The sequence below is a fragment of the Dipodomys spectabilis genome, unplaced genomic scaffold, assembly GCF_019054845.1.
Source record: "Dipodomys spectabilis isolate Male_0828 unplaced genomic scaffold, ASM1905484v1 ptg000001l, whole genome shotgun sequence".
In the NCBI taxonomy this organism is placed as follows: Eukaryota; Metazoa; Chordata; class Mammalia; order Rodentia; family Heteromyidae; genus Dipodomys; species Dipodomys spectabilis.
This window is the reverse complement of record NW_024870678.1, coordinates 24,464,452-24,489,815: the sequence shown is the minus strand read 5'-3', so window position 1 is coordinate 24,489,815 and position 25,364 is coordinate 24,464,452. Positions and strand designations below refer to the sequence as shown.

At 42.7% G+C, this 25,364-nt stretch overlaps 1 protein-coding gene across 2 annotated transcripts; it reads right to left on the bottom strand.

Moving 5' to 3' along the window:
* Window positions 1-7,250: 7,250 nt before the first annotated feature.
* Ccdc28a (coiled-coil domain containing 28A) lies at window positions 7,251-22,650 on the bottom strand. Of its 2 annotated transcripts, none has more exons than XM_042684596.1 (6): window positions 22,516-22,650; window positions 20,847-21,040; window positions 15,211-15,374; window positions 12,780-12,934; window positions 11,587-11,609; window positions 7,251-7,811 (listed from the first exon to the last, which is right to left on the bottom strand). In XM_042684596.1, exons 2-6 carry the CDS (start codon window positions 20,999-21,001, stop codon window positions 7,757-7,759), a joined length of 552 nt encoding a protein of 183 aa, XP_042540530.1. In that variant the 5' UTR covers window positions 21,002-21,040; window positions 22,516-22,650; the 3' UTR covers window positions 7,251-7,756. The 2 variants fall into 2 exon arrangements, with proteins under 2 accessions (XP_042540530.1, XP_042540455.1); XM_042684521.1 differs by having other exon boundaries at window positions 22,356-22,609.
* Between the last annotated feature and the right edge of the window lie 2,714 nt (window positions 22,651-25,364).

Genomic DNA, 25,364 nt, shown 5'->3' with positions numbered 1-25,364 from the left:
AAAGCTGGAAGTGGTACTGTGGTTCAAGTGGTAGGGCGCTAGCCTTGAGCTGAAGAGCTGAGGAACAGCATCCAGGCCCAGAGTTCAGGCCCCACGAGAAAACTTTCCTGCTTAAGGTGGCTTTGAACTGTAATACTCAGATCTCAGCCTCCTGAGTAGCTAGGATTTCAAGCGTGAGCCATCTGCCCTGGGTTAGGTCTATGTGTTTTAACAGATTGAACCTTAGAATGGCACTATTTGTGGTGCTTAGAAATGGTGAAACCTTTATGAAATGGGGCCTAGTGGGAGGTTTTTAATTCACTTGGAGCTATAAAGGGAACAGTTTTGGCTCGTGCCATGATCTGCTCCCTTGCCACAGACTCTAAGCATTTATGGACTGTAATGTCCAAATCTTTTTTTCTCTTTGTAAGTTGGCTATCCCATGGCAGAAAGCTAACTCAGCATCTGAAGTGGGGCCAGGACGATCGGGGGGGGGGGGGGGGGGGGGGGACTTCAAACTGTGAGATCTGCTAGTTCCAGGTAGACAGTGTTCAAATTGAATTAAACAGTAAATATTCCACTTGGGGAGAGGCAATAGCTACTCATACAGGAGCTAAATCATCACTGGGATAAATCAGAGAAAGCCATGTTTTTAGTTAACTAGTTTTCCACAGATGATTTGTTACACAGCTGGAGAAATGCAAGTAAGGATGATCTTGTTCTGCCACTGTAGACAAAGGGGCTTAGAAAATGAAAACATAAAAAAAATAAGAAAACATAGTCCTGTTCTTTGGCTCAGAATACTTATGCATTGATTCATTTATTTTCTAAAATTTAATTCCTTAAAATTATACTGAGGATGTTGTCTGGTTCTAAATATTGCAGAAAAGAACTGGGTACATGAAAACTAAATGTAATCAGAGATAAAAGAAGACATGAGAGACAACTCCAGTCATGCTAAACATCCTATAGGCAAGGTATGTTAGATATGCCCCTTTATAGTTCAGTTATAGGTGACTCACACCTGTAATCTTAGCTACTCAGGAGGCTGAGATCTGAGGATCACTATTTGAAGCCAGCCTGGGCAGGAAAGACCATTAGCCTCTGAGCTCCCATTAACCACCTAAAAACTGGAAGTGCGTGGGGGCTGGGAAGATGGCTCAGTGGTAGAGTGCTTGCCTTGCATGCATGAGGTTCCATTCCTCAGCACCACATAAGCAGAAAAAGCCAGAAGTGGTACTGTGGCACTAGCCTTGAGCTGAAGAGCTCAGGGACAGTGCCCAGGCCTTGGGCTCAAGCCTATAACAGGAACAAGAGAAAAAAAATTCAGGAAAAGAAACTTGGCATTATTGCACTAAAACTTTCTGCTCCTCAATTCCTATTTACTCTCATTCAAATTATTTTTTAAATTTTATTTTATTGTAAAGATGCTGTACAGAGGGGTTACAGTTACATTCAAATTATTTTTTATTGGGCTGGGAAGGGGACTCAGTGGTAGAGTGCTTGCCTTGCATGCATGAGGCCCTGGGTTCAATTCCTCAGCACCACATAAGCAGAAAAAGCCAGAAGTGGTGCTGTAGCTCAAGTGGTAGAGTGCTAGCCTTGAGCTGAAGAGCTGAGGGACAGCGCCCAGGCCCAGAGGTCAGGCCCCACGACCAACAAAAATTAAAAAAATAAAAAATAAAAAAGGGAGGAGGAGGAGGTGGAGGAGGAGGAAGGTAAGACTGAGCAGTGGGAAGGAGGGAGCCAAATGTGAGCCAATTTGGAGTCCCAAAAACAAGAGAGTTTTCCAGTGTTGAGGAATTTCACTCCCTTCCCATTCCATAGAAACAGTCTGGAGGAGGTGCCTTTAGCCGCCACCCAATTCCAAGTGAGCTCTAGCTAGTAAGAGGCTCGGGGGCTTCTGAGGGGGCCCAGGGCCCAGTTCCTGTGCTGCTCAGCCGCTTCCCAGGCTACGTGGGGAAACCCAGAGTGCCCCAGCCCGGGTGGCCCCAGCCCCAGGTATGGCAAAGCAGCCAAGGGCTTTACCTTGAGGAAGTGGCCTGGGAGCCAGCACGGTGGTTTCTGTCTCCTCTTAGGACTTGACAGCTCCTAAGCTCTGGCAGCCAGGACGGTTCATCTCCATGGGGACCACAACATACACGCCGCCCCTGCAGACTCCCACCCCGCCCCCCCCCCCCCCTGCCCCGTGGCTTACCAACCAGTCCTGCTTTCCCTCTCTCCCTAGACGCCCAGACGACTGGCTGCCCCCAGAAGGGACTTGGATACAAGTAATGTTTACTTGGCCTCCCAAGCCAGCTTTAAAATCAAATAGAACGATGGATTTTCTTTTTTTTTTTTTTTATCATTTTGTCAGCAAATTTTCAGGAAAATTTAATACATGCTAATGCCAATTTTTAGCATTACATAGGGGATACAAAAACCCCTCCTTCCTAGTTATTATTGGGCACTTCCTAACTAGTTACTAATGCCCTTCTGTATATCTAACACTGGTCTCCATGGAGCAATGTTCACAATACATTAAGTACAAAAAGCAGATTAGAAAGTCATAAGCAGTATGATGCTTAAAAAAATAATAAACATGGTACATATTACAAAATATGAACACAAACAAGGTAAATGGTTTGGTCTTGTCAGGTTTCGGATGGTTTTGTCTGCTTTCAGCAGTACTAGGGTTTGACTCAAGAAGTTGAGCTTGCCCAACACTCTCCTACCACTCAGGCTACACCTCCAGCCCTGCTTTTTTCAGGTTATTTTGGAGGTGAAGTCTCAAGGACTGTTGTCTCTGCAGGTCTCAAACTGTCATCTTTTGGATCTGAGCCTCGAGTACCAAGGATTACAGACACGAGTCACTGGAATCCATTGGTTTTAAAAGTTGGTTTTAGAAGTCGGTTTTAAAAGGTCATCTGGGACTGGAAATGTGGCTTTGTGGTGGAGTGCTTGCCTAGCATGCATGAAGCCCTGGGTTTGATTACCCAATACCACATACACAACAGAAAAAGCCGGAAGTGGCACTGTGGCTCAAGTGGTAGCGTGCTAGCCTTGAGTAAAAGAAGCTCAGGAATAGTGCCCAGGCCCTGAGTTTAAGCCCCAGGTCTGGCAAAAGAAAAAAAAAAAAAGCCATCTGTAAGGAAAACGGCCGAAAAAATAACAGCCGAGGGGCCCAACAGCCGAACTGGACATTGATGAAGTGAACTAAGCAACTCAAGGGTGGTGATGGGAGGGAGGGAATTAGAAGAGCTGACACTAAGCAAAAGGAAAGAAATGTACATATCACCCAATTGGAAGAAATCGTTTTATTGTAAAAGTTCGTAGAGTTCACAAGCTTTGTAGATTAACATGACGATTATCATTGTGAAAGTTAAAATTTGTAACTTTAGCTAAGTATAACTATGCAGGACTGTGAAATTTATGCAATCCCTTAATCTCAATAAAGAAATAAAGCTATCTGTAGGTTTTAAAAGGTCATCTGTAATCAAATGCTTTTGCAATATTCAATATTTAGGTTAAAAAATTGTAAATCTTCTAATGAAGTTTTACTCCAAATCCAGACAAATCTTTTCAGGATTGTTATTATCTTCATTGCCTATCCAAGGAGTGTGAAAGAATGAAAATTAGGCTACTTTTTTTGTTTGTTTGCTACCAGGGACCCAGGCGATATCCTTAGACATAAGAGCAAATGAACCAATCCAAGCTGTCAGTGTCTGGTCTGCGCCCTTTCACCAGAAATAGCTTTTGCTCTATTCTGTCCCATGATAGTTTTTTATCCTGTCACATGGTAGTGTTCTGTTCCTGTGGTCCCTATTCTCTAACCCAAGTAAAAAATGTTCTTTGTAATGCTCTGGTAGCTTTCCAAAAATAAATGCAATTAGGGTCTGGAGGTGTAGCCTAGTGGCCGAGTACTCAAAAACAAAAACAAAACAAAAAAAAACAAGAAAAAAAAACAAACAAGAGGCTGGGCACTGGTGGCTCACACCTGTAATCCTAGCTACTCAGGAGGCTGAGATCTGAGGATCATGGTTCAAAGCCATCCGAGGAAGGAAAGTCTATGAAACTCTTATCTCCAACAAACCACCAGAAAACTGGAAATGGCACTGTGGCTCAAGTGGTAGAGTGCTTGCCTTAAGCTAAAGAGCTGAGGGGCAGCGCCCAGGCCCAGAGTTCAAGCCCCACAAACAACAAAAAGGAAAGAAAGGAAGGAAAGAAAGAAAACCAGAGTCATGTGCCAGTGGCTCACACCTGTAATACTAGCTATTCAAGAGGCTGAGATATGAGGATCCGAGTTTGAAGCCAGCTGGAACAGAAAAGCCCCATCCCCACACCAATTCTTTTTTCAAGCTTTTTTTTTTTTTTTTTTTTGAGTCCGGTCGTGGGGCCTTAACTCTGGGCCTGGGCCTGGGCACTGTCCCTCAGCTCTTCAGCTCAAGGCTAGCACTCTACCACTTGAGCCACACCACTACTTCCGGCTTTTTTCTTTTTGCTTATGTGGTGCTGAGGAATCGAACCCAGGGCTTCATGCATGCAAGGCAAGTGCTCTACCACTGAGCCACCTTCCCAGTCTCCCCCACCCCAATTCTTATCTCCAATAAACTATACAGAAAAAGCCAGTGGTGGTACTGTGGCTCAAGTGATAGAGTGCTAGCCTTGAGCACAAAGAGGTTCAGGGACAGGGCCCAAGCTCTGAGTTCAAGCCCCAGGACCAAAAAAAGAAAAGAAAAAAACAAAAACAGATAAACTGTTCAACATTCTTTGAATTCAGAATGCCAAATATTATTAGCATTTTGATTTTAATTTATTTAAGGGACTGGGAAGGTGGCTCAGTGGTAGAGCGCTTGCCTTGCATGCATGAGGCTCTGGGTTCAATTCCTCAGCACCACATAAATAGAAAAAGCTGGAAGTGGTGCTGAGGCTCAAGTGGTAGAGCGCTAGCCTTGAGCTGAAGAGCTGAGGGACAGTGCCCAGGCCCAGAGTTCAAGCCCCATAACCAACAACAACAACAAAACAGGTAATCAATAACAGGTAATGGTAGCATACATACCTGTAATCCCAGCACTTAGGAAGCTAGGCAAGAAGTCAACTTGGACTATATATGGCAAGTTCTTATATTTTTTTCCTTTTTTTGTCGGTCATGGGGCTTGAACTCTGGGCTTGGGCACTGTCCCTCAACTCTTCAGCTCAAGGCTAGCACCCTACCACTTGAGCCACAACGCCACATCTGGTTTTCTGGTGGTTAATTGAAGAGTCTCAAGGCCTTTCCTGCCCCGGGCTGGCTTTGAACTGAGATCCTCAGATGTCAGCCTATTGAGTAACTAGGATTACAGGTGTGAGCCACCACACCTGGCCAAGTCCTTATCTTAAAAATAAACAAACACAAAAGAGTGGAAATGGGAGGTACTGGGAGAGAATGAGGGAACAGAAGACAGTTTATAAATGGAAATGTACTCATTACTTAACTCATGTAATTGTAATCCCTCTGTACATCACCTCTATAATAAAAAAAAAAAGGAAAAATCATTCAATGAGACCTGGGGATGCAGCTCAATTGTAGAGCACTTTCTTCACATGTATGAAGCCCTAGGTTTGATGCCCAGCACTGAAAATAAAGTGTGTAAAAGTTATAGAAGCTAACATGTATTGAACTTTACTGTTATCAGCCACTAATTTGCCATATTGCCTACACATAATTTATAAACTTCTACATTACTCATATAATCACTATAAGTTGACTATTGGCCTTATTTTCTAGATTTAAAGCAGAAATCTTCATGCCTATAATCCTAGCTACTCAGAGGGCTGATGTCTGTGGATCCTGATTCAAATCCTTCCTGAAGTCCAAGAGACTCTTTCAAATTATCCAGCAAAAAACGAAGTGGAGGTGTGGCTCAAGTAGTAGAGCACCAGCCTTGAACATAGAAGCCACCAGAGGGATGCTATAATCCTATAATCCTAGCTACTCAGGAGGCTAAGATCTGAGGATCACAGTTCAAAGCCAGCCTAGGCAAGAAAGTCTGTGACTTTTTTTTATTGTGAAAATACTGTACAGAGGGGTTACAATTACATGAGCAAGGTAATGAGTACATTTCTTATCAAGCATTGTTGCCTCCTCCTTTGTTTCCCCTTACCATTCCCCTTCCCTTTCCATCTCCCCCCCACCCCACCCCCATCTCATTCCCACCACACACCCCCACTCCCGCACCAAAGTTGTAAAGTTCATTTTGGGACATAACGTCTTGTACATCTCATTGTTGCAATGGGTCCACCTGTATCCCTATTTAAACAGTTTTTTTCCCTTTCCCTCCACAAATTATACCAACATCAAATACAGTGAAAACAGGGGTTATACTGTGGGGGAGGGACCTACAAAGCAACAAAGAAATATCTTCTAAATGTGTCAGAAACAATAGCAAGAAAAGAAAAACCATTTGAGTCCTTATCTGGGGGTTCATTTCACCTAACATCAACTTATCTATTTCTGCTTGACTCAGACATATACTAGTTATTTCAAATAAGGGAAACCATGGGACCTATGTTTCTTTGGACCTGGCTTACTTCACTTAATATAATTTTTCCAAGTCTTTCCTAACACATGGGACAATGTTATTCTTTCTGATGGAGGCGTAGAATTCCATTGTGTATGTATGTATGTGTGTGTGTGTATATATATATATATATATCACATTTTCTTGATCCATTCATCTACTGAGGGGCATCTTAGTTGGTTCCATATCTTAGCTATGGTGAATGATGCTGTAATAAACATAGTTGTGCTGGTAGCTTTAGTACGGTCTTGTTTGTTATCATTCGGGTAAATGCTCAAAAGTGGGATTGCTGGGTCATAGGGGAGCTCTATGTGGGGTCTTTTGAGGATTCTTATCTGCAGTTAACCACCAGATAAAACAGAAGTAGCACTGTGGCTCAAAGTGGAAGAGTGCTAGCCTTGAGTGAAAGAGCTTAGGGACAGCGCCCAGTCCCCACAGTTCAAGCCCTGTGACGAACAACAACAACAAAAGGCCCTGTCAACATGTGTGCACACATGCTTGTGTGTGCATGTACATATACACGAATTCAACTCATCTGGGTCAGCACACATGTACAGGAAAGTCAAGGGCCAGAATAGGGATTCAAAGCACAGTCTAAATAACCTCCATAAGTGCTCAAAATGTACAGAAATTTCAGGGAACTTATAAAACCTCAGTGTTGACCAACAGTTTTCTTCTGAAGACTAAACCTGAGTTGAAGATAATAGGGTCTTCCAGACAGACAACACAGACTAATTTAAAACAATCACTTTATTAAAAATAGCAAATCTCACAATACTTACTTAACATTTAGTCATCACTGGCCATTGGCAAACACACCTGTGTGTGTACTGATTGTCTAAAGTAAACTGAAGCAGGGCTGCTACACCACAACTGAAGCGGTGGGTCAGGGCACCACCCACCGAGGATCTCCCTGGGGGAGGGGTGGTGCCCTCCAGCCCCATCAAGAACAGTTAGCACAATGCATTTCAAGTATAACCCTGTAAGGCAACAGTATAAAGCACAGCAGCACGACCTCTCAGACCTCTCCATGTCCCAAGCAAGCCTTCCCCAAGGCCCTGACCTCCAGTTACAGTGAATTATAGCAAGCAAGTGTACTAAAAGCAGTAGGGGGAACAATCAATGCACTTTAATGACTTTAATTCCTGGTGTGGAAGATGATTCTACTACTGAAGTTAGCTACTGAAGGTACGAATGCTGCTTCTCCGCAAGCCCAAGAAAGCAAACTGTGTTTCACTTTAGCTGGTAGAAGTATTAGGAACGTCTTGTGCATCTGCCAAGTGTAGCTTTTGTCTGAATTCATCAGTTAAGGAGATTTCATTCTGTAATGAGTACTTCTTTTAAATTTTGGGAAATTACTCTCAGGAGAAGTCAAAGAAAAAAAGGGGGAAGAGTATAGAGGGGAAGGGAAGAGAGAGGAAAGGGAAAGAGAAGGCAAGATGCTTAGAGGGAAAGCTACTTTGTTGCTATGGAGACCCAGATGTAGTAAGCCAATTATATTATACTATGCTATTTCTATATCGATAATATACTATAGCTCTACTATACTATATCTAAAACTTATGCCTTACAAAAAAAATAAAAATAATTAAGTGTACTGCTTTATAAAATTTTACTTAGTATGTTCTAGATTACAATAAATCTATCTGCAATAAAACAATATCTATCTATCTGTCTGTCTGTCTGTCTGTCTGTCTGTCTGAGGGGATACCCAGAGAGGAGCCGACTGGCCTCAAACTTGCAGTCCTCCTGCCTCAACCTTCCTCGTGCTGGAATTACAGGTGTGAATCTCCATGACTATTTTTATTGCAGCTAGAATTTTTTTTTTTTTGGTCGGTCGTGGGGCTTGAACTCTGGGCCTGGGCACTCTCCATCAGCTCTTCAGCTCAAGGCTAGTGCTCTACCATTTGAGCCACAGTGCCACTTCTGGCTTTTTCTGTTTATATGATGCTGAGACACCGAACCCAGGGCCTCATGCATGTGAGGCAAGCACTCTACCACTGAGCCACCTTCCCAGCCCAAGAATTATCTTTGAGATAAGGAACTGATGAACATCAAATATTAAAATACTAAAGAAAGATTGTATTTATCACCCTCCCTCCTTGCTTCCCATTTCAAACAATGTTAGCCCCTAAGTCTTTCTTGACAATATCCTAAACCAATCTGACCTCACAAAACCTTATTATCCTCATCTACAAAATGCAAAATATCATAGTACCTACTTCCTATTTAGCAAGCAATAAGTTTCCATCAAGACTGGCTATTGATTGCTATTTCTGATTTGTATATACTTCCTTATTTCTTAATTTTTATTACTATACAATTAAGCAATTAATTATAGCATACATTAATCATACTAACTTATAGTCTATATATAGTTTGTAAATTTTCACATACTTATCATTACCCAATATTACAGAAGACCCTCTAAGATAGTTAACAATTTGTTCAAAGTTATATTATCAGAATGTTAAACCAACTTTTTTTTTTTTTTTGTCAGTCATGGGGCCTGAACTCTGGGCACTGTCCCTCAGCTCTTCAGCTCAAGGCTAGCACTCTACCACTTGAGCCACAGCACCTCTTCTGGCTTTTTCTGCTTATGTGGTGCTGAGCAATGGAACCCAGGGCCTCATGCATGAAAGGCAAGCGCTCCCACCACTGAGCCACCTTCCCAGGCCCCAGAACCAAATTTTTAAAGTCCTATTTAGATGTCAACAACAACAGAAGGTTATTCGGGTTAAAACATGTATACACATGTGAAGCACCTATGTGGAATCTTGGAATAATGAATACACTAAATAAAAAAATGACAGGAGGTAAAACTGGCTCTGTTGGGGACTGGGCACCAGCAGTAATGAATGGGGAGACCGAATGGAAGGGGTAAATGAGGAGGAATATGGTCAAACTAATTTAGTTGCATGTATGGAAATAATGAAACTTGATAGCATTATTCTAAGAAATGAGGAAGCAAGAGAAAGGGAGAATGATAAAAGAGGCATCTGCATGGATAGAAAGATCATAATAACCCCTCCCACATGCAACTAATGTATGGCAAATAAAAATAAATTTAAGCCAGGAGCTAGTGGCTCACACCTGTAATCCTAGCTAAGCAGGAGGCTGAGATCTGAGGATCTCGGTTCAAAGCCAGCCTGGGCAGGAAAGTCCATGAAACTCTTATCTCTCCAATAAACCACCAGAAAACTGGAAGTGGCGTTGTAGCTCAAATAGTAGAGTGCTCGCCTTGAGCTGAAGAGCACAGGGACAGCACCCAGGCCCAGAGTTCAAGCCCCACGACCAACAACAACAAAAAAAAAATAAATTTAAAAAATATCCACTCTAAAACCAGCTCATTATTTGGTTTCAAGAGGCTATTTTCCTTTTTAAAGTAAATTAGCTTGTGGGCAGGAGTCATTGCTCTTATGGTCCTAACAATCCTGCCTACTGATATATTCAAAAACATATTGAGCCAGTGGCTCATACCTATAATCCTCGCTACTCAGGAGGCTGATATCTGAGGATCATAGTTCAAAGCCAGCCTGGGCAGGAAAATCTGTAAGACACTTATCTCCAATTAACCACCAAAAAAACAGAAAGTGGCACTGTGGATCAAGTGGTAGAGCACTAGCCTTGAGCTAAAGAGCATAGGGACAGCACCCAGGTGCAGAGTTCAAGCCCACTGACCAACATAAAAAATTTTTTTGAAGTTTTTGAAATCATTGTTTTGCCTCGAAATATCAAAACCTGACTGTTCTACCTATAACTTAAGTGGTTTCTCATATGCTAGTCTTTTTTTTTTTTTGTGGGTCGTGAGGCTTGAACTCTGGGCTTGGGCGCTGTCCCTGTGCTCTTCAGCTCAAGACGAGCGCTCTACCGCTTGAGCCACAGCACCACTTCCAGTTTTCTAGTGGTTTATCGGAGATAAGAGTCTCACAGACTTTCCTGCCTGGGCTGGCTTTGAACCATGATCCTCAGATCTCACCCTCCTGAGTAGTTAGGATTACAGGCATGAGCCACCAGTACCAGGCTACATATGCTAGTCTTATAACACTCTCAGCACACTTAATTATGGAATGTCATTTCACAAGTCCGGTGAACATTCCTTCAATTACATATAATTTTCATTTTGATGTACCTATAATACCCTGTATAATAATATTAGTTTAATGCATTTCATCTGGATGTCCATCTATCAATTAGCATCAAAATCTAAGCCTAATCCATAATTTCTTTTTGTTGGTCCTGGGGCCTGAACTATGGGCCTAGGCACTGTTCCTCAGCTATTCAGCTCAAGGCTAATGCTCTATCACTTGAGCCACAGTGCCACATCCAACTTTTGCTTAATTGAATCCAGGGCCTCATGCATGCTAGGCAAGCACTCTACCACTGAGCCACCCTAATCCATAATTCTTATGATTTAAAAAATAATAAAGGAAGAGGAGAGAGGGGCAAGAAAAATGGTAGGAATACAGATGGGTGATTGACTAAAATACAGTGTATGCATATGTAGAAATGTCACAATGAAAAAAAATTAAATTTGTTTAAGGTTTTCAAAAAACATGGGGCTGGGGGTTTAGCCCAGCGGAAGGGCACCCGCCCGGCACGCACAAGGTCCTGGGTTCGGTCCTCAGCCCTGGAAAAAAAAAAAAAAGATTTTTCAAAAAACAAAGCAGGGGCTGGGAAGGTGGCTCAGTGGTAGAGTGCTTGCCTTGCATGCATGAGGCCCTGGGTTCGATTCCTCAGCACAATATAAGCAAAAAAGAAAAAAGCCGGAAGTGGTGCTGTGGCTTAATTGGTAGAGCACTAGCCTTGAGCTGAAGAGCTGAGGGACAGTGCCCAGGCCCAGAGTTCAGGCCCCACAACCGGACCTTCCCCCCCCAAAAAATCAAAAACATAAAGCAAAGTAGAACAAACCAGAAAAAAGATTTCCTCATTCAAAGCAATGAGAAAATTCTCTAAGGAAACTAAAAAAGAAGAGAAAGGGCCCCAATAAACATAATAGAGTAGGGATCACTCATCCAAAAGCATAAATATCACAAACTTCTCACTGTTGATAGTAGATAAAGGATACATTGAAGAATTCAGTTCTTCTAACTGAAACACAAAAGAAACAATAATTTTTATGTTTATTAGAATACAAGTGGGTCATTGTTAACTATATATTTTAAAATAATTTCTCATTTAAGCTCTCTTTAAATCACAGAGTAAACTACTAAAAAAATACTTGCAAAATATTTTCAGGCTAGGATATTACATTTCACAAATAATTATAAAGTAGCTTTAGTATTTATGAAAGAATATACTAGAATGGAAACAAATGATAAAAACTGGATTTTTAGCTGGGTGCCAGCAGCTCAGGCCTATAATCCTAGCTACTCAGAAGGCTAAGATCTGACAATTACAGTTCAAAGCCAGCCATACAGATAAATCCAAGAGACTCTTAGCTCTAATTAACCAGTAAAAAGCCAGAAGAGGAGGTGTGGCTTAAGGGGAACAGTACTAGCTGTAAGTGAAAAACCCAAGCAAGAAAGAACGTGAGGCCTGAAGTTCAAACTCCAGGACTAGTGCACGCGTACGCGCACGCACACACACACACACACACACACACACACACACACACACGCACACACGCACACACGCACACACCCTCCAAAAACCATGCGTAGTTATAATATTTTTTTTTTTTTGCCAATCCTGGGGACTTGAACTCAGGGCCTGGACACTGTCCCTGGGTTTCTTTTGTTCAAGGCCAGCACTCTACCACTTGAGCCACAGCACTACTTCCAGTACTGAAGAATCAAACCCACGGCTGAGAACATGGTTCAAGTGGTAGAATGCCTGCCTAACGTTCTTGCAATTCATAGAGGTTTTAAAGATTATTGTCACTGAGAGGGCAATTTAAAAAGCTATGTTAAAAGATGGTTAGAGCCAGCTGTGGTGGCACATGCCAGTAATCAACGAGGAGGATGAGGCAGGACAATCACAGTTTCAAAAGCAGCCTGGGATACACCTTGGGCTGGGAATGTGGCTCAGTGGTAGAGTGCTTGCCTAGCATGCATGGAGCCCTGGGTTTGATTCCTCAGCACCACATCAACAAAAAAAACTGGAAGTAGTGCTGTGGCTCAAGTGGTAGAGCACTGGCCTTGAGCTGAAGAGCTGAGGGACAGCGCCCAGGCCCAGAGTTCAGGCCCCATGACTGACAAAAAAAAAAAAAAAAAAAAGAAAAGAAAAGAAGAAAGAATAGAGTAAAACAACTCTACTCACATCAGACAGCAGCCTGTCCAGATTGGCATCACTGGCTGCTTTCCTCTTGTCCTCAGGAAGTTCCTCTAACTCCCCATAAAGCTCCAAATTCAAGCGAGCTAACTTCTCCTGCATTCCTCGGACATGCTCCATCTGTTCTATGGAACACTCGTTTCCTAAGGAACATTCAGATATTAGTAAAGAGTAATGCTAAAACTTAATCATTGGGAGCAGCTCTTAAACTCTAGGTGCTTTGAAAGAAATTTATTTTCTTCTGTGTATAAATTGGATTGTTAATGATCATATAATTTTCTGTGGATAGTTACAAATCAATGTTTTTGTGATAGTGCCTCCCTTTACTTCACAGCTGGCCACAAACTCAAATCTTCCTAAATCTGTTTTGAAACAAATCAAATCAAATTTTGGCAAGGTACCAGTGTCTACATTTGCAATCCTAACTACTCAGGAGGCTGAAATCTAAGGATCATGGTTTGAAGCCAACCTGGGCAGGAAAGTCTGTGAGACTTTTCTCCAATTATCCACCCAAAAGCTGGAAGTGAAGCTGTGACTCCAAGTGGCAGAGTGCCAGCCTTGAGTGACACCCTAAGTTCAAGCCCCTGTTCAAAACCAACAAAAGAATCTTTATGAGTTCTTATAAGCAGTTATGTATTCCTCCTTTAGGAAATACAAATAATATTTATAAAGCACATTATAAAACAATGTAACATTCTAGATCAGTTGTATATAATTGTTCATGGAAAGATCTTAAATTTTTGACTGACTAGAGAAAATAATTCATATACATGACATCTTCTGCAATGTCTTTTTATCTACAGAAGGCAAATTATATCCCTTAACAGTTAAATCAAAGATCATTACATTTTGTGCCTGTGTGTGTGTATGTGTGTGTGTGTGTGTGTGTGTGTGTGTGTGTGTTTTGCCAGTCCTGTCATTTGAACTAGAGGTTGGGCTTGTTTTTATTTTTTTGTTTTGTTTTGTTTTGTTTTTTCCCTGGGATTCTTTCGCTCAAGGCTAGCACTTTTTCTGTTTATGTGATACTGAGGATTTGAACTCAGGGCTTTATGTTTGCTAGCAAGCACTCTACCACTAAGCCACATTCCTAGCCTTTTGTTCTTAATTTTTTTTATTTTTTATATATTTATTTTTGTTGGTCATGGGGCTTGAACTCTGAGCCTGACCGTTGTCCCTCAGCTCTTCAGATCAAGGCGAGCACTCTACCACTTGAGCTACAGCGCCATTTCTAGTTTTCTGGTGGTTATTGGAGCTAAGAGTTTCACGGACTTTCTTGCCCGGGCTGGCTTTGAACCGTGATCCTCAGATCTCAGCCTCCTGAGTAGCTAGGATTACAGGCGTGAGTCACCGGGCCCTTTTGTTCTTTAAAAAGGCAGAACAAGCCAGGCACTGGTGGCTCCCGCCTGTAATCCTAGCTACTTAGGAGGCTGAGAGCTGAGGATTGCAGTTCAAAGCCAGCCCAGGCAGCAAAACCCAAAAGACTCTTATCTCCAATTAACCACCCAAAAACTGGAAGTGGTGCTGTGGCTCTAGGGGTAGAGTGCTAGCCTTGAGCTGAAGAGCTCAGAGACAGCACCCAGGCCCAGAGTTCAAGCTCCATGAATGACAAAAAAAAAAAAAGGCAGAACAAGCTGGACGTCAGCAGCTCACTACTCTGTAATCCTAGCATTTTAGAGGCTAAGATCTACGATTACAGCTCAAAGCTAGCCAAAGCAAAAAAAGTCCATCATATTCATCTCTAACCCATAAAAAGCCAGAAGTAGAGATGTAGCCCAAGTAGCACAATGCCTCAAGTAGCAGAATCCCATCCTTGAGCTGAAAAGCTAAAGGAAGTATAGCATGCCCAGGCCATGAATTCAATAAGCCCTAGTACCTGAATGATTAAAAAAAAATGCCAGGCACTGGTGGCTCATGACTGTAATACTAGCTACTCAGATGGCTGAGTTCTGAGGATCATGGTTCAAAGCCAGCCTGGGCAGGAGAGTCTGTGAGACTCATCTCCAATTAATCACCAGGAAACTGGAAGTAGCACTGTGGCTCAAAGTGGTAGAGTGCTTGCCTTGAGTTGAAGAGCTCAGGGACAGCACCCATGCCCCAAATTCAAGGCCCATGACAAGAAAAAAAAGAAACTGGAGGCCAGTGGCTCACCCCTGTCACCCTACCTACTCAGAAGGCTGAAATCTGAGGATCAGAGTTCAAAGCAGCCCTGGCAGGAAAATCTGTGAGATGCATCTCCAATTAACCACTAAAAAGTCAGAAGTGGAGCTCTGGCTCAAATAGTAAAGCACTAGTCTCAAGCAAAAGTATCTCAAGGACAAACCCCAGGATTAGCAAAAAGAAAAAAAATTCATGCAGAAAAAAGGATGCAAACATCTGAAAGGAAAAAAAAAAACAGTAAAGAGAAATACTTCTTGCTTACCAAATGCTTGAAGTTTACCAGAGTGGAAATCATTGAGGAGACTGAGAAGCCCCCGCTCCATCTCCTGCACATCCGAGACGTCAGTGAGGAAGGAGTGCTGGATAGGGGTAGCCTGGGCACCCTTCCCTTCTCCACCCTGAGGTTTGCTCTTCTCTTTCAGAACTCTGCAAAGATGATGCAATTGGATTTACTTACATCTTTTCCAGAAGGTTCCAGATCAAACTTCTGCTTATTTCCTAAGTGAATTAATGAACTTATTCTTAAAAAACAAGAAACAAGAATAAAGTCAATATCAAATAGAATTAGTAACCTCAAGTCAGAAATAAAGAACAGTGCAAAAAAAAATCTGTGATTGGGCTGGGATGGTGGTTCAGTGGTAGAGTGCTTGCCTTGCATGCCTGAGGCCCTGGGTTCGATTCCTCAGCACCACATAAGCAAAAAGAAAAAAAGCCGGAAGTGGCGCTGTGGCTCAAGTGGTAGAGCACTAGCCTTGAGCTGAAATGCTGAGGGACAGCGCCCAAGCCCAGAGTTCAGGCCCCACAACTAGACCCCCCCCCCAAAAAAATCTATGATTGCTTTTCATACATTTGTATCAAATATAATCACTAAGACTCAGAATTTTTCATTAGCATATTTATATAATATGCTAATTTACTAGACTTCCAACAATTGAAATGGAAATTGTTAGGTCTTTTTACTAGTCTACATCTCTTATTTCATTTCTCAGTAAAACATCTTACAAACTTTCCCCTCTTAAATGTTACTCTGAACTAGCAGTAATTCTCTGTGATTATGGGGTTCCTGCTCTGGGCAGACATTATGCAAGTAGTATTTGTTTAAGGAGACTTTTTAATTCATAATCACTGTATGACAGGGAACAGAAAACCTCTTATCATCCCTGACTCTCCATCTTCTCCAGGCCCCACATGGACTCATAAAGTCCTCCTGATTACTCATAAATTACTCATCTCCCTAGTTCTCTTTGCCACTGCCACCATCCTGTGACCTAAAGACTCCAATACCTTCCCAAACAGCTTTCTTGCCTCTGTGTGTGGGGTCTCATCCCCCTTTCCTTTTCACAAGGCAGCCAACTACACTTCTAAAAAGCAAAATCAGATCATATAACTTATAGAACTTAAATCCTTTAGTAGCATGCTGGATAAAGCCCAGTATACTTAAGAAACCCTGTCTTCCCCTTGGAATCTCTAGTCATTGTTTCCAGTTTCCTATAGAGCCATTCTCTATCTTACATGTTGAATCTGTGGTTGCATCTGAATCCTCAAACCCCACTCCCTATTTTGCTAGGTAGTTTCTACCCACACATCCACCAAGTTTCAGTTTAAGAGCTGTCTCCCCAGGAAGGCCTTTTAGAACCATTCTATGAACTAATTGGTTGGTTTTGTTTTATTTGCCAGGCTTCAGGACCTGGTCTGTCCCTGAGCCTCTTTGTTCTCAAGGCTAGCACTCTACCACTTGAGCCACTACACCACTTCTGAGTAGTTTATTAGAAGTAAGTGGTTCACACCTGTAATCCTAGCTACTCAGGAGGCTAAGAACTGAGGATCCAGGTTCAAAGCCAGCCCAGACAGGAAAGTCCAACTCTTATCTCCAATTAACCACCAGAAAACTAGAAGTGGTACTGTGGCTTAAAGTGGTAGAGCACTAGCCTTGTGCTGAACTGCTCAGGGGTGCCCAGCTCTGAATTCAAGCCCCAAAACTGACCCCCCCCCCCATTAAAAAAAGTCTCACAAACTTTCCTGCCTAGGCTGCCTTCAAACCATAATCCTCAGATCTCAGCCTCCTCAAGTAGCTAGGATTATAGGCATGAGCCACCAGCACCCAGATCCAAATTTGTTCTTATTAACCATGTCAGGCATATACCAGGCTCTCAAAAACTTCAGTGATGGTACTATGTACACAGTTATATAGGAACAGAAAGAGGTTTATGAAGCCCAGGCCAGCTGGAAGGCTTGCTATAGGCATTATGTGAAGGGTTAACAAATAATGGTTAAAAACCAAGAGGGAAGTTGTGTTTTGTATTTACAATCCAATGTATACTATATATCTTGAGTCATATATGCATTCAATACTCAATTTTTACATAGTGTTGAATGAAAACAGCCTTCCTACAGCTCTCCTCACCAAAATAAGGATAAATGAGATACATGGATATATCCCCCCCAGAAAGGACAGGGCACAAGAAACTAACAACTCCTCTGATTTTAGAAACCACTGTGAAACCCTTTGGTACAATTTTAATACACACTAAAAAAAAATGACAGCAAAGTTAAAAAGTTTCTTCTGAGGAGATGTAAACCAGTGAAGAGATTGGGGTAACAAGGGTGGATGAATAAGATTGTATTATGATCCAAGCAGTTTGTGTTCTTGTGTGAAAATACACCTGGTAAAATAGTTTCAAGAAGTAGTTAAGGTCCTGGGGCCACTCATGCCTGTAATCCTAGCCATTTAGGAGCCTGAGCAGGAAAGTCCATGAGATTCTTCTTTTTTTTTTTTTTGTTGGCCATGGGGTTTGAACTCTGGGCCTGGGCACTGCCCTCAACTCTTCAGCTCAAGGCAAGCACTCTACCACTTAGGCCACAGCACCACTTCTGGTTTTCTGGTGGTTTATTGGAGATAACGACTGTCACAGACTTTCCTACTCCAGCTGGCTTTGAACCATGATCCTCAGATCTCAGCCTCCTGAGTAGCTAGGATTACAGGTGTGAGCTACCGGTGCTGAGCTCCATGAGATTCTTATCGCCAATTAAGAACCAAAAAGCCATCAGTGGAACTGTGACTCAAGTGGTAGGATACCAGCATTGATCAAAAAAGCTAAAGGACAACGTCTAGGGCTTGAGTTTGAGCCTCAGTACTAGACATGGGTGCCAGCTCACACACACAGAAAGTGATTAAGGAAATAAGGGGGTGAGATTGATTGGAATGCATTTGTCACAGTGAGTTCCCCAGCCCTTTACAACCAATGTATATCATAAAAAAGAAAAGGAAATTTAGAACAAGCTATTGACAGTATGTGGGGAATAGTTCTTCACAAAGTACAGTCTGTACCTTGCTGTACAAAGTGCTGCCTGAGGGCTGGGAAGGTGGCTCAGTGGTAGAGCGCTTGCCTTGCATGCATGAGGCCCTGGGTTCAATTCCGCAGCACCACATAAGCAGAAAAAACTGGAAGTGGCGCTATGGCTCAAGTGGTAGAGCACTAGCCTTGAGCTGAAGAGCTGAGGGACAGCGCCCAGGCCCAGCGTTCAGGCCCCAAGACCGGAAAAAAAAAAAAAGAAGTTCACCAGTGGTCTTCTTAGAAGTGTTCCTCTGGGCCTGGTGCTGGTGGCTCACGCCTGTAATCCTAGCTACTCAGGAGGCTGAGATCTGAGGATCACTGTTCAAAGCCAGCCCAGGCAGGAAAGTTCGTGAGACTCTTATCTCCAATAAACCACCAGAAAACTGTAGTGGCACTTGGCTCAAGTGGTAAAGTGCTTGCCTTGAGCTGAAGAGCTGAGGGACAGTGCCCAGAGGCCCAGAGTTCAAACCCCATGGCCAACAAAAAAAAAAAAATCTGTCAGTTCATCATTTAATAACTCTCTCAAAAAAAAGGAAACAACTTCAAAAGATAAAATCAAGTCCTGTTTATTCTTACTCTCATGTTTATTATGTCCCACTGTCTCACTTCACATTAAAACAAGTAACAATTTTTAAAAGCACAGAATGAAATGACGATGTGTGCAGAACTCATTTTAAATGCTGTCAATCACATGGTAGCAATCAACATAAATCCAGCTCAGGAAGCCCACACTCAAATCAAACATGGTGGTGTGCCACTATAATCTCAGCTCTTGGGAGGTGAAGGCAGAAGGATGGTAAAAGATCCTCTCAAAATTCAAAGGAATACATAATCCAAGAAACAAACAACTATTTAGAGAAAAGAATGATTTTCACCTTTGAAATCTCTTGGCGTTTTTTTTTCAGGTTGTGGGGCCTAGACACTGTACCTGAGCTCTTTTGCTCAAGAGTAGCACTCTACCACTTTGGGCCACACTTCCACTTCCAGGTTTTGAATGGTTAATTGGAGGCAAAAGTCTCACAGGGACTTTTCTGCCCAGGCTGGCTTTCAACTGTGATCCTCAGATCTTAGCTTCCTGACTAGCTAGAATTAGGCATTTTTTAAGACAGGGTGTAACTATGTATCCCAGGTTGGCTTAGAATTCTCAGTCTTCCTCCAATGGACTCCCAAGCAGATGGGGTTACACATATACACCATCATTCCCCCTTGGATTTCTTTTTATTCTCTTTTTTTTTGGGGGGGGGGGGGGTCAGGTCGTGGGGCCTGAACTCTGGGCCTGGGCGCTGTCCCTCAGCTCTTCAGCTCAAGGCTAGCACTTGAGCCACAGCGCCACTTCTGGCTTTTTTCTTTTTTGCTTATGTGGTGCTGGGGAATCGAACCCAGGGCCTCATGCATGCAAGGCAAATGCTCTACCACTGAGCCACCTTCCCAGCCCCTAGGATTTCTTTTTCTACCAACAATAACTTGATTCAAAACCTGATTCTACATTAAACTCTTCCAGAAAAATCCTTTTCTAATAATTTATTCAAAGGAAACCCATATACATCTTGAACTTCTTTTTCTACCAATAACAACCTTATTCAAAATCTAATTCTAAGCCAGGTGCCAATGGCTCACTCCTGTAATCCTAGCTACTTAGAAGACTGAGATCTGAGGACAGTGGTTCAAAGCAAGCCTGAGCAGACTCATCTCCAATTAGCCACCAGAAACCTGAATGGCACTATGGTTCAAGTGGTAGAGTGATCATCTTGAGCTGAAGAGCTGAGGGACAGCACCCAGGCCCAGAGTTGAAGCCCACAACCAACAGGAAGGAAAAAAAAAAGTCAAGAGTTGAGCACTGGTGGCTCATACTTGTAGTCCTTAGCTACTTGGGAGGCTAAGAGCTGAGGACTGCAGTCCAAAGCCAGCCCAGGAAGAAAGTCTATGGGACTCTTATCTCCAATAAACTATCAAAAAAACAGGAGGTTCAAGTGGTAAGAGGAAAGGAAAAAAAAAACAACAAAATTTAGGGACAGTACTCGAACCCTGAGGTCAAGTCCCATGATTGGCACACACACACAAAAAAAAGGGCTGGGAAGGTGGCTCAGTGGTAGAGCACCTGCCTGGCATGCATGAGGCCCTGGGTTCAATTCCTCAGCACCACATAAGCAGAGAAAGCTGGAAGTGGTGCTATGGCTCAAGTGGTAGAGCGCTAGCCTTGAGCTGAAGAGCTGAGGGACAGCACCCAGGCCCAGAGTTCAAGCTCCATGACCGGTAAATTTTTTTTTTTTAATTTAAAAATAGGGCTGGGAAGGTGGCTCAGTGGTAGAGCACTTGCCTTGCATGCATGAGGCCCTGGGTTCGATTCCTCAGTACCACATAAACAAAAAGAAAAAAGCCAGAAGTGGCACTGTGGCTCAAGTGGCAGAGCGCTAGCCTTAAGCTGAAGAGCTGAAGGACAGTGCCTAGGCCCAGAGTTCAGGCCCCATGACCGGACCAAAAAAAAAAAAAAAAAAATTTAAAAATAGAGCATTATAAAAAGATGGTTTGGCAATAAATAACATTTTACTGTGAAAGAATTCACCTTTTTAACTTTGGTCGCTGGGAAGTTGATTGTGAGGCAGGATTTGAAAACCCTGTGCTTTTGCTCACTGGAATGGCATTTTTTTTGGCATTAACCTGAGTGGAGTGGGCACTAAAAGATTTAGGACTCCTCCTCTTCACCTTTCGCTCTTCCATTTCAAGTTCTTTGCTGAACCAAGGCCAGTTTCTTAACACCTAAATAAGAAAATACAGTTATTTACATATGTATGCTATAATATGCAACAATATAAGTGGTTTGAAGACCCATTTCACAGATCCAAAGAGTATTCAGAATTAAAGAGGTCAATGGCAGGTGGTGGTACATGCCTCTAATCCAAATATTCAGGAGTTTGAAGAAAAAGGATTCAAAGTTTAAGGACACAACAAGACCCTGTCTCAAAAAAGGAAGGGAGGGAGGGAGAGAAGAAAGAAAGAAAGGAAGAAAGAAAAAAAAAGAAAGAAAGGAAGGAAGGAAGGAAGGAAAAGAAAGAAAGAAAGAAGGGAAAGAAAGAAAGGTAGAAAGAGTAGCACTAGTTACAGATAGCCAGTCCATGGAGAATATGTTTAAAACCTTCTATTTATCACAGTATCTTATTTCATGTATTTACCATTATTTTCATAACTCCCAATGGGTGTTGTTATCTTTTTCCATTTCTTTATTATTTGTTCATTGGGTTAAATTCTGTGTACCACCAAATCTGGGTTTTTTTTCCCCTTGACTCCATGATTCAAGTACCATAAGATATTTACATGGTCATTCAACTCATTGGATTGTAAATTGCCTTAGGAACAGTAGGTCTTTCTAAAAAATAGCATCAACTTAATCAAATGACTTTTCAGAAAAATCCAAACCCATTTCAACCACTCTGAAAATACTTAAGGGCTTTTTTCCTCTCTGCACTCGGCACATAAGCAAGGAAACTTAAGCCACTGGGCTCAGATTGGCTGTCACAGCCAAACCTATGATACCTGCAAAAAAATAAAAAGGCTTTCTGGGAAAGGATCTAATGCATAGCTTCCACTTCCAGATACCAACGAATTCACTTAGGACCAGGGTGACAATATTTTCTTTAAGAAGAATTTTAAAAAACAAAACAAATCGTGTTATGGCTGCTCCAACACCCACTAGAAATCAAAATTAAAAGGCAACGGGGTGCTGGAGGCATGACTCAAGTGGCAGAGCACCTGCACTGCAACTTTAAGGCTCTGAATTCTCATTCCAGTGTCATCACCGCAAAAGAATAATAATAAAAATCAGTGTGAATTTTGATACATATTAACAACTGGCCTTCCAATTTAAAGATGCGAATACACGTCTGGTAATACAAGGGGTAAAAAAAGGGAAAAAATCCAAGCAAAGAAACAAACAAAACACTCGATAGCCTGACGTACGCTGCTCTGAGGGGCCAGAGCCTCGTTTTGGTTAAGTTGCAAGTGTCATGGATCGCCGAAAGCGTTCCTGTACACCAAGCGTCCGGGACCCCTCCGGCCACGGCCGGCGGCTACTTACTCGGGCACGGACTCCGAAGCAGGTCAGGTCTTCCGAGCAGGGCCGGGCGCGGCCTCATCCCATCATCCGATTCGCCCATGCCACGACCCCACACCACCCAGCTCCCAGCAGGGTGGGTGGTGGAAGGGCTTAAAGGAGGAGATCCACTTCCACTACATACCCGAAGAAGAAGGGGGTTCGGGTCCCTCTCCACAACCTGCAAATTTCCCACAGTCTCGGAGGCCACGGCCGCGGCTGCAACTGGGCTCCGCTCACGTTCCTGGAGCCTCCACAGCGCCCTTTGTTTACGGAAGTGATCGAGGAGGCGGCGCCTCTATGACGCATGGCCCCGCCCCTTCCTGCTCCGGGAACGTCTCTCCGGACTCGCACCGTGTGCTCCGCATTGTGCCGCTGTACGTTCAGCTCTTACTCCAGCGGGAGTAGAAAGGAGTCGTCATGGCTGACCGTTTTCACTGTAGGCTTTATGACGCAGAAATCGGACGTGATAAAGGGAGGCCGTTGCAATGGGGACGCTAAATATGATCTTTCCGACAGCGATCCCGCCCCCTTTGTGTCGTCAGTCAACGTACTACAATTCCCAGCATGCCGTTCGCAGAAACTTAGAGGCGGAGCGAAGTGTCGCCAAGCAACAGATTCCTGTTGTTTTCTGATTGGTTGCTCTCACTTCGGGAGGCTAAACTAACTGGTTAGAAGGGAGCGCGAAAAGCGCGATTCTCTTCACCCGCAATGAGATTTTCTTATTCCTATTCTTAACAGCTCTTCTGTCAGACACACGTTATCTATCAGCCTCACTACAACTCTGTGAGGTAGGTGTCATAACCCTCGTTTTGGAAATAAGGACACTGAGACTCGAAAGATGGGTCAATCTAGGTGTCTCTGTGGCCAGACAATTTTACTACACTTCTCAGGAGAAAGAACTGTGGAGAGAGAAAAAAGGATCTGTGTGTGTGTGAGAGAGAGAGTGAGAGAGAGAGAGAGAACAAGTTTCATTCGCTGTTTTGGGTAGCCTTCCCGGTGGTTTGGAAATGGAGAAGTTTTAGACTCTTAGGCTTAGGTTGAAAGGAGACTGGAGGAACCTGGCAATCTTTCTGCGTTCAGCAATGAGGAAATCATATCTAAATGATAGCCTTGCCAGAGAAGCAGAGCGAGGAAGAGCCCACGTCTCCGGGTTTCTAGGAAGGGACATCTTCCTATTTTTTTTTATTGTGAAAATACCGTACAGAGGGGTTACAATTACATGGGCAAGATAATGAGTACATTTCTTATCAAGCATTGTTGCCTCCTCCTTGACATCCTCCTATTAACTTGAGTTCCTAAAATTCGGAATTTAAATAAAGGCTCTGCCCATTGTTCAAATGAATTTTGTCATTTCGAAATTTTTAAGGAAAGAAATAGAACATTACCAAAAAAAGATGACTGCCTCCACTTCTACTCCCACTCTCCTATGCCCTAAAACATAACTGAGTTCATTAATTGGTATCTTGCTCAACTATTTCTATGTGTTATAAACAGTATATAGAAAGGCTTTAAACTTTTAAAGTTTCATGTCAATGCTATCTTGTAAATTGATCTGCAACTTGATTCTTTTTGCTCAAATCTACATTTATACAATAGGTTCATATTTGTTTCAGCTCAAGGTTAGCACTCTACCACTTGAGTCATAGCACCACTTCTGGCTTTTTCTGCTTATGTGTTGCTGAGGAATAGAACCCAGGGCCTCATGCATGCGAAACAAGCACTCTAACACTGAGACACCTTCCCAGCCCACCATTTTTTTTTCTCATGGAAATTGGCAAACACTTACCAAAGAAGATAAAAGACAGTTGGGCAATGGGACTCATACCTGGTGCAACAATAATCATGTGAGAGTTTAAAGGCATGTCATGGTCTACATTATACTTTTGTTGTTGGTCATGGGGCTTCAACTCAGACTCTGGCACCCTATCACATATCCAACTGTCACTGCTCATTATGACACATTGAATCATCTACCTAGACAGTCTCATCTCTTTTCTCTCCTCCCCACTGACAAAAATTGTGCCAACTCCTTACAAGGCACAGTGATCTGTTTAGAAGCTTCCTTATTACATAGGAATATAAACAACATTATGAGAACCCTCCCTTTACTTTCCTCCTTCCCTCTTTTTGCCTACTTTTCTCCTTCCTTCTTTCCTTCCTTTCATTTCTTTTACTATATTGTAAGCTATTCTTTCAGATAGTTCTAGGCAATCTTGTGGTACACCATGGTAATACTACTAAACTTGGACTAAAATTGTAGAAAAGGGAAATGGAACACCTGAAGGAAAGGCGGTAATGAAGGATGGCCAATTGCAGATTCATGGTATACTTTAATTCCTGGACAAGCCCATAACACATGAAGAAAATTCACTTGTAATAAAGTGGGGTGTATGAGGTATATGAATCTTGTTGCTAAGAGGCAGCGGGAGGGGGTAGGGGAGAAGAAGGAGGCCAGTCCCAACACAGTGGAGAAGAGGACTTTACAAAGAACAATGAATTCTGTTATATACTATGTAATTGTTAATGTTGCTGTGACATATGTACTCCATCATAAGCATGCACACCCCACCCCATCCCCACATACATCCTCTATACTTACAAACATCAAGATAAATCCTGTACAAACTCCAAGCATTCCATTGATAAATTATAACAAGTTAAGGGACAAGGATCAAGTTCCACATCTTTGGGAGATTATGTGGGGAGCAAAAGCCACATGTGTCAATAAAGTAGTCTGCATAGCATCCAAGATGCATGAGAAAATTATGCTTTCTCTCCTAATCATAGAAAGGAGAGATGCACATTTTCTACTTCATAAAAATAAGCTTAAATTGCATTTTAATATTTTGTGCGTGCGTGTGTGTGTGTGTGTGTGTGTGTGTGTGTGTGTGTGTGCGCGCGCGCGCGCCAGTATTGGGGATTGAACTCATGGCCTCTTCATTCTAGGTTGATGCTCTGCCACTTGAACCACACCTCCACTACCATACCTCT

Bases quoted from the DNA above. Each gene is read 5' to 3' on its own strand.
- Ccdc28a (XM_042684596.1), bottom strand. From the start codon at position 21,001: ATGGAAGAGCGAAAGGTGAAGAGGAGGAGTCCTAAATCTTTTAGTGCC. The intron at 11,610-12,779 runs GTGAGTAGAGTT...TTTGTGTTTCAG, and splicing joins TGGACAGGCTGCTGTCTGAT to TTAGAAGAACTGAATTCTTC. The intron at 7,812-11,586 runs GTATCCTTTATC...TGATGAATTCAG, and splicing joins GAAGAACTGAATTCTTCAAT to ACAAAAGCTACACTTGGCAG.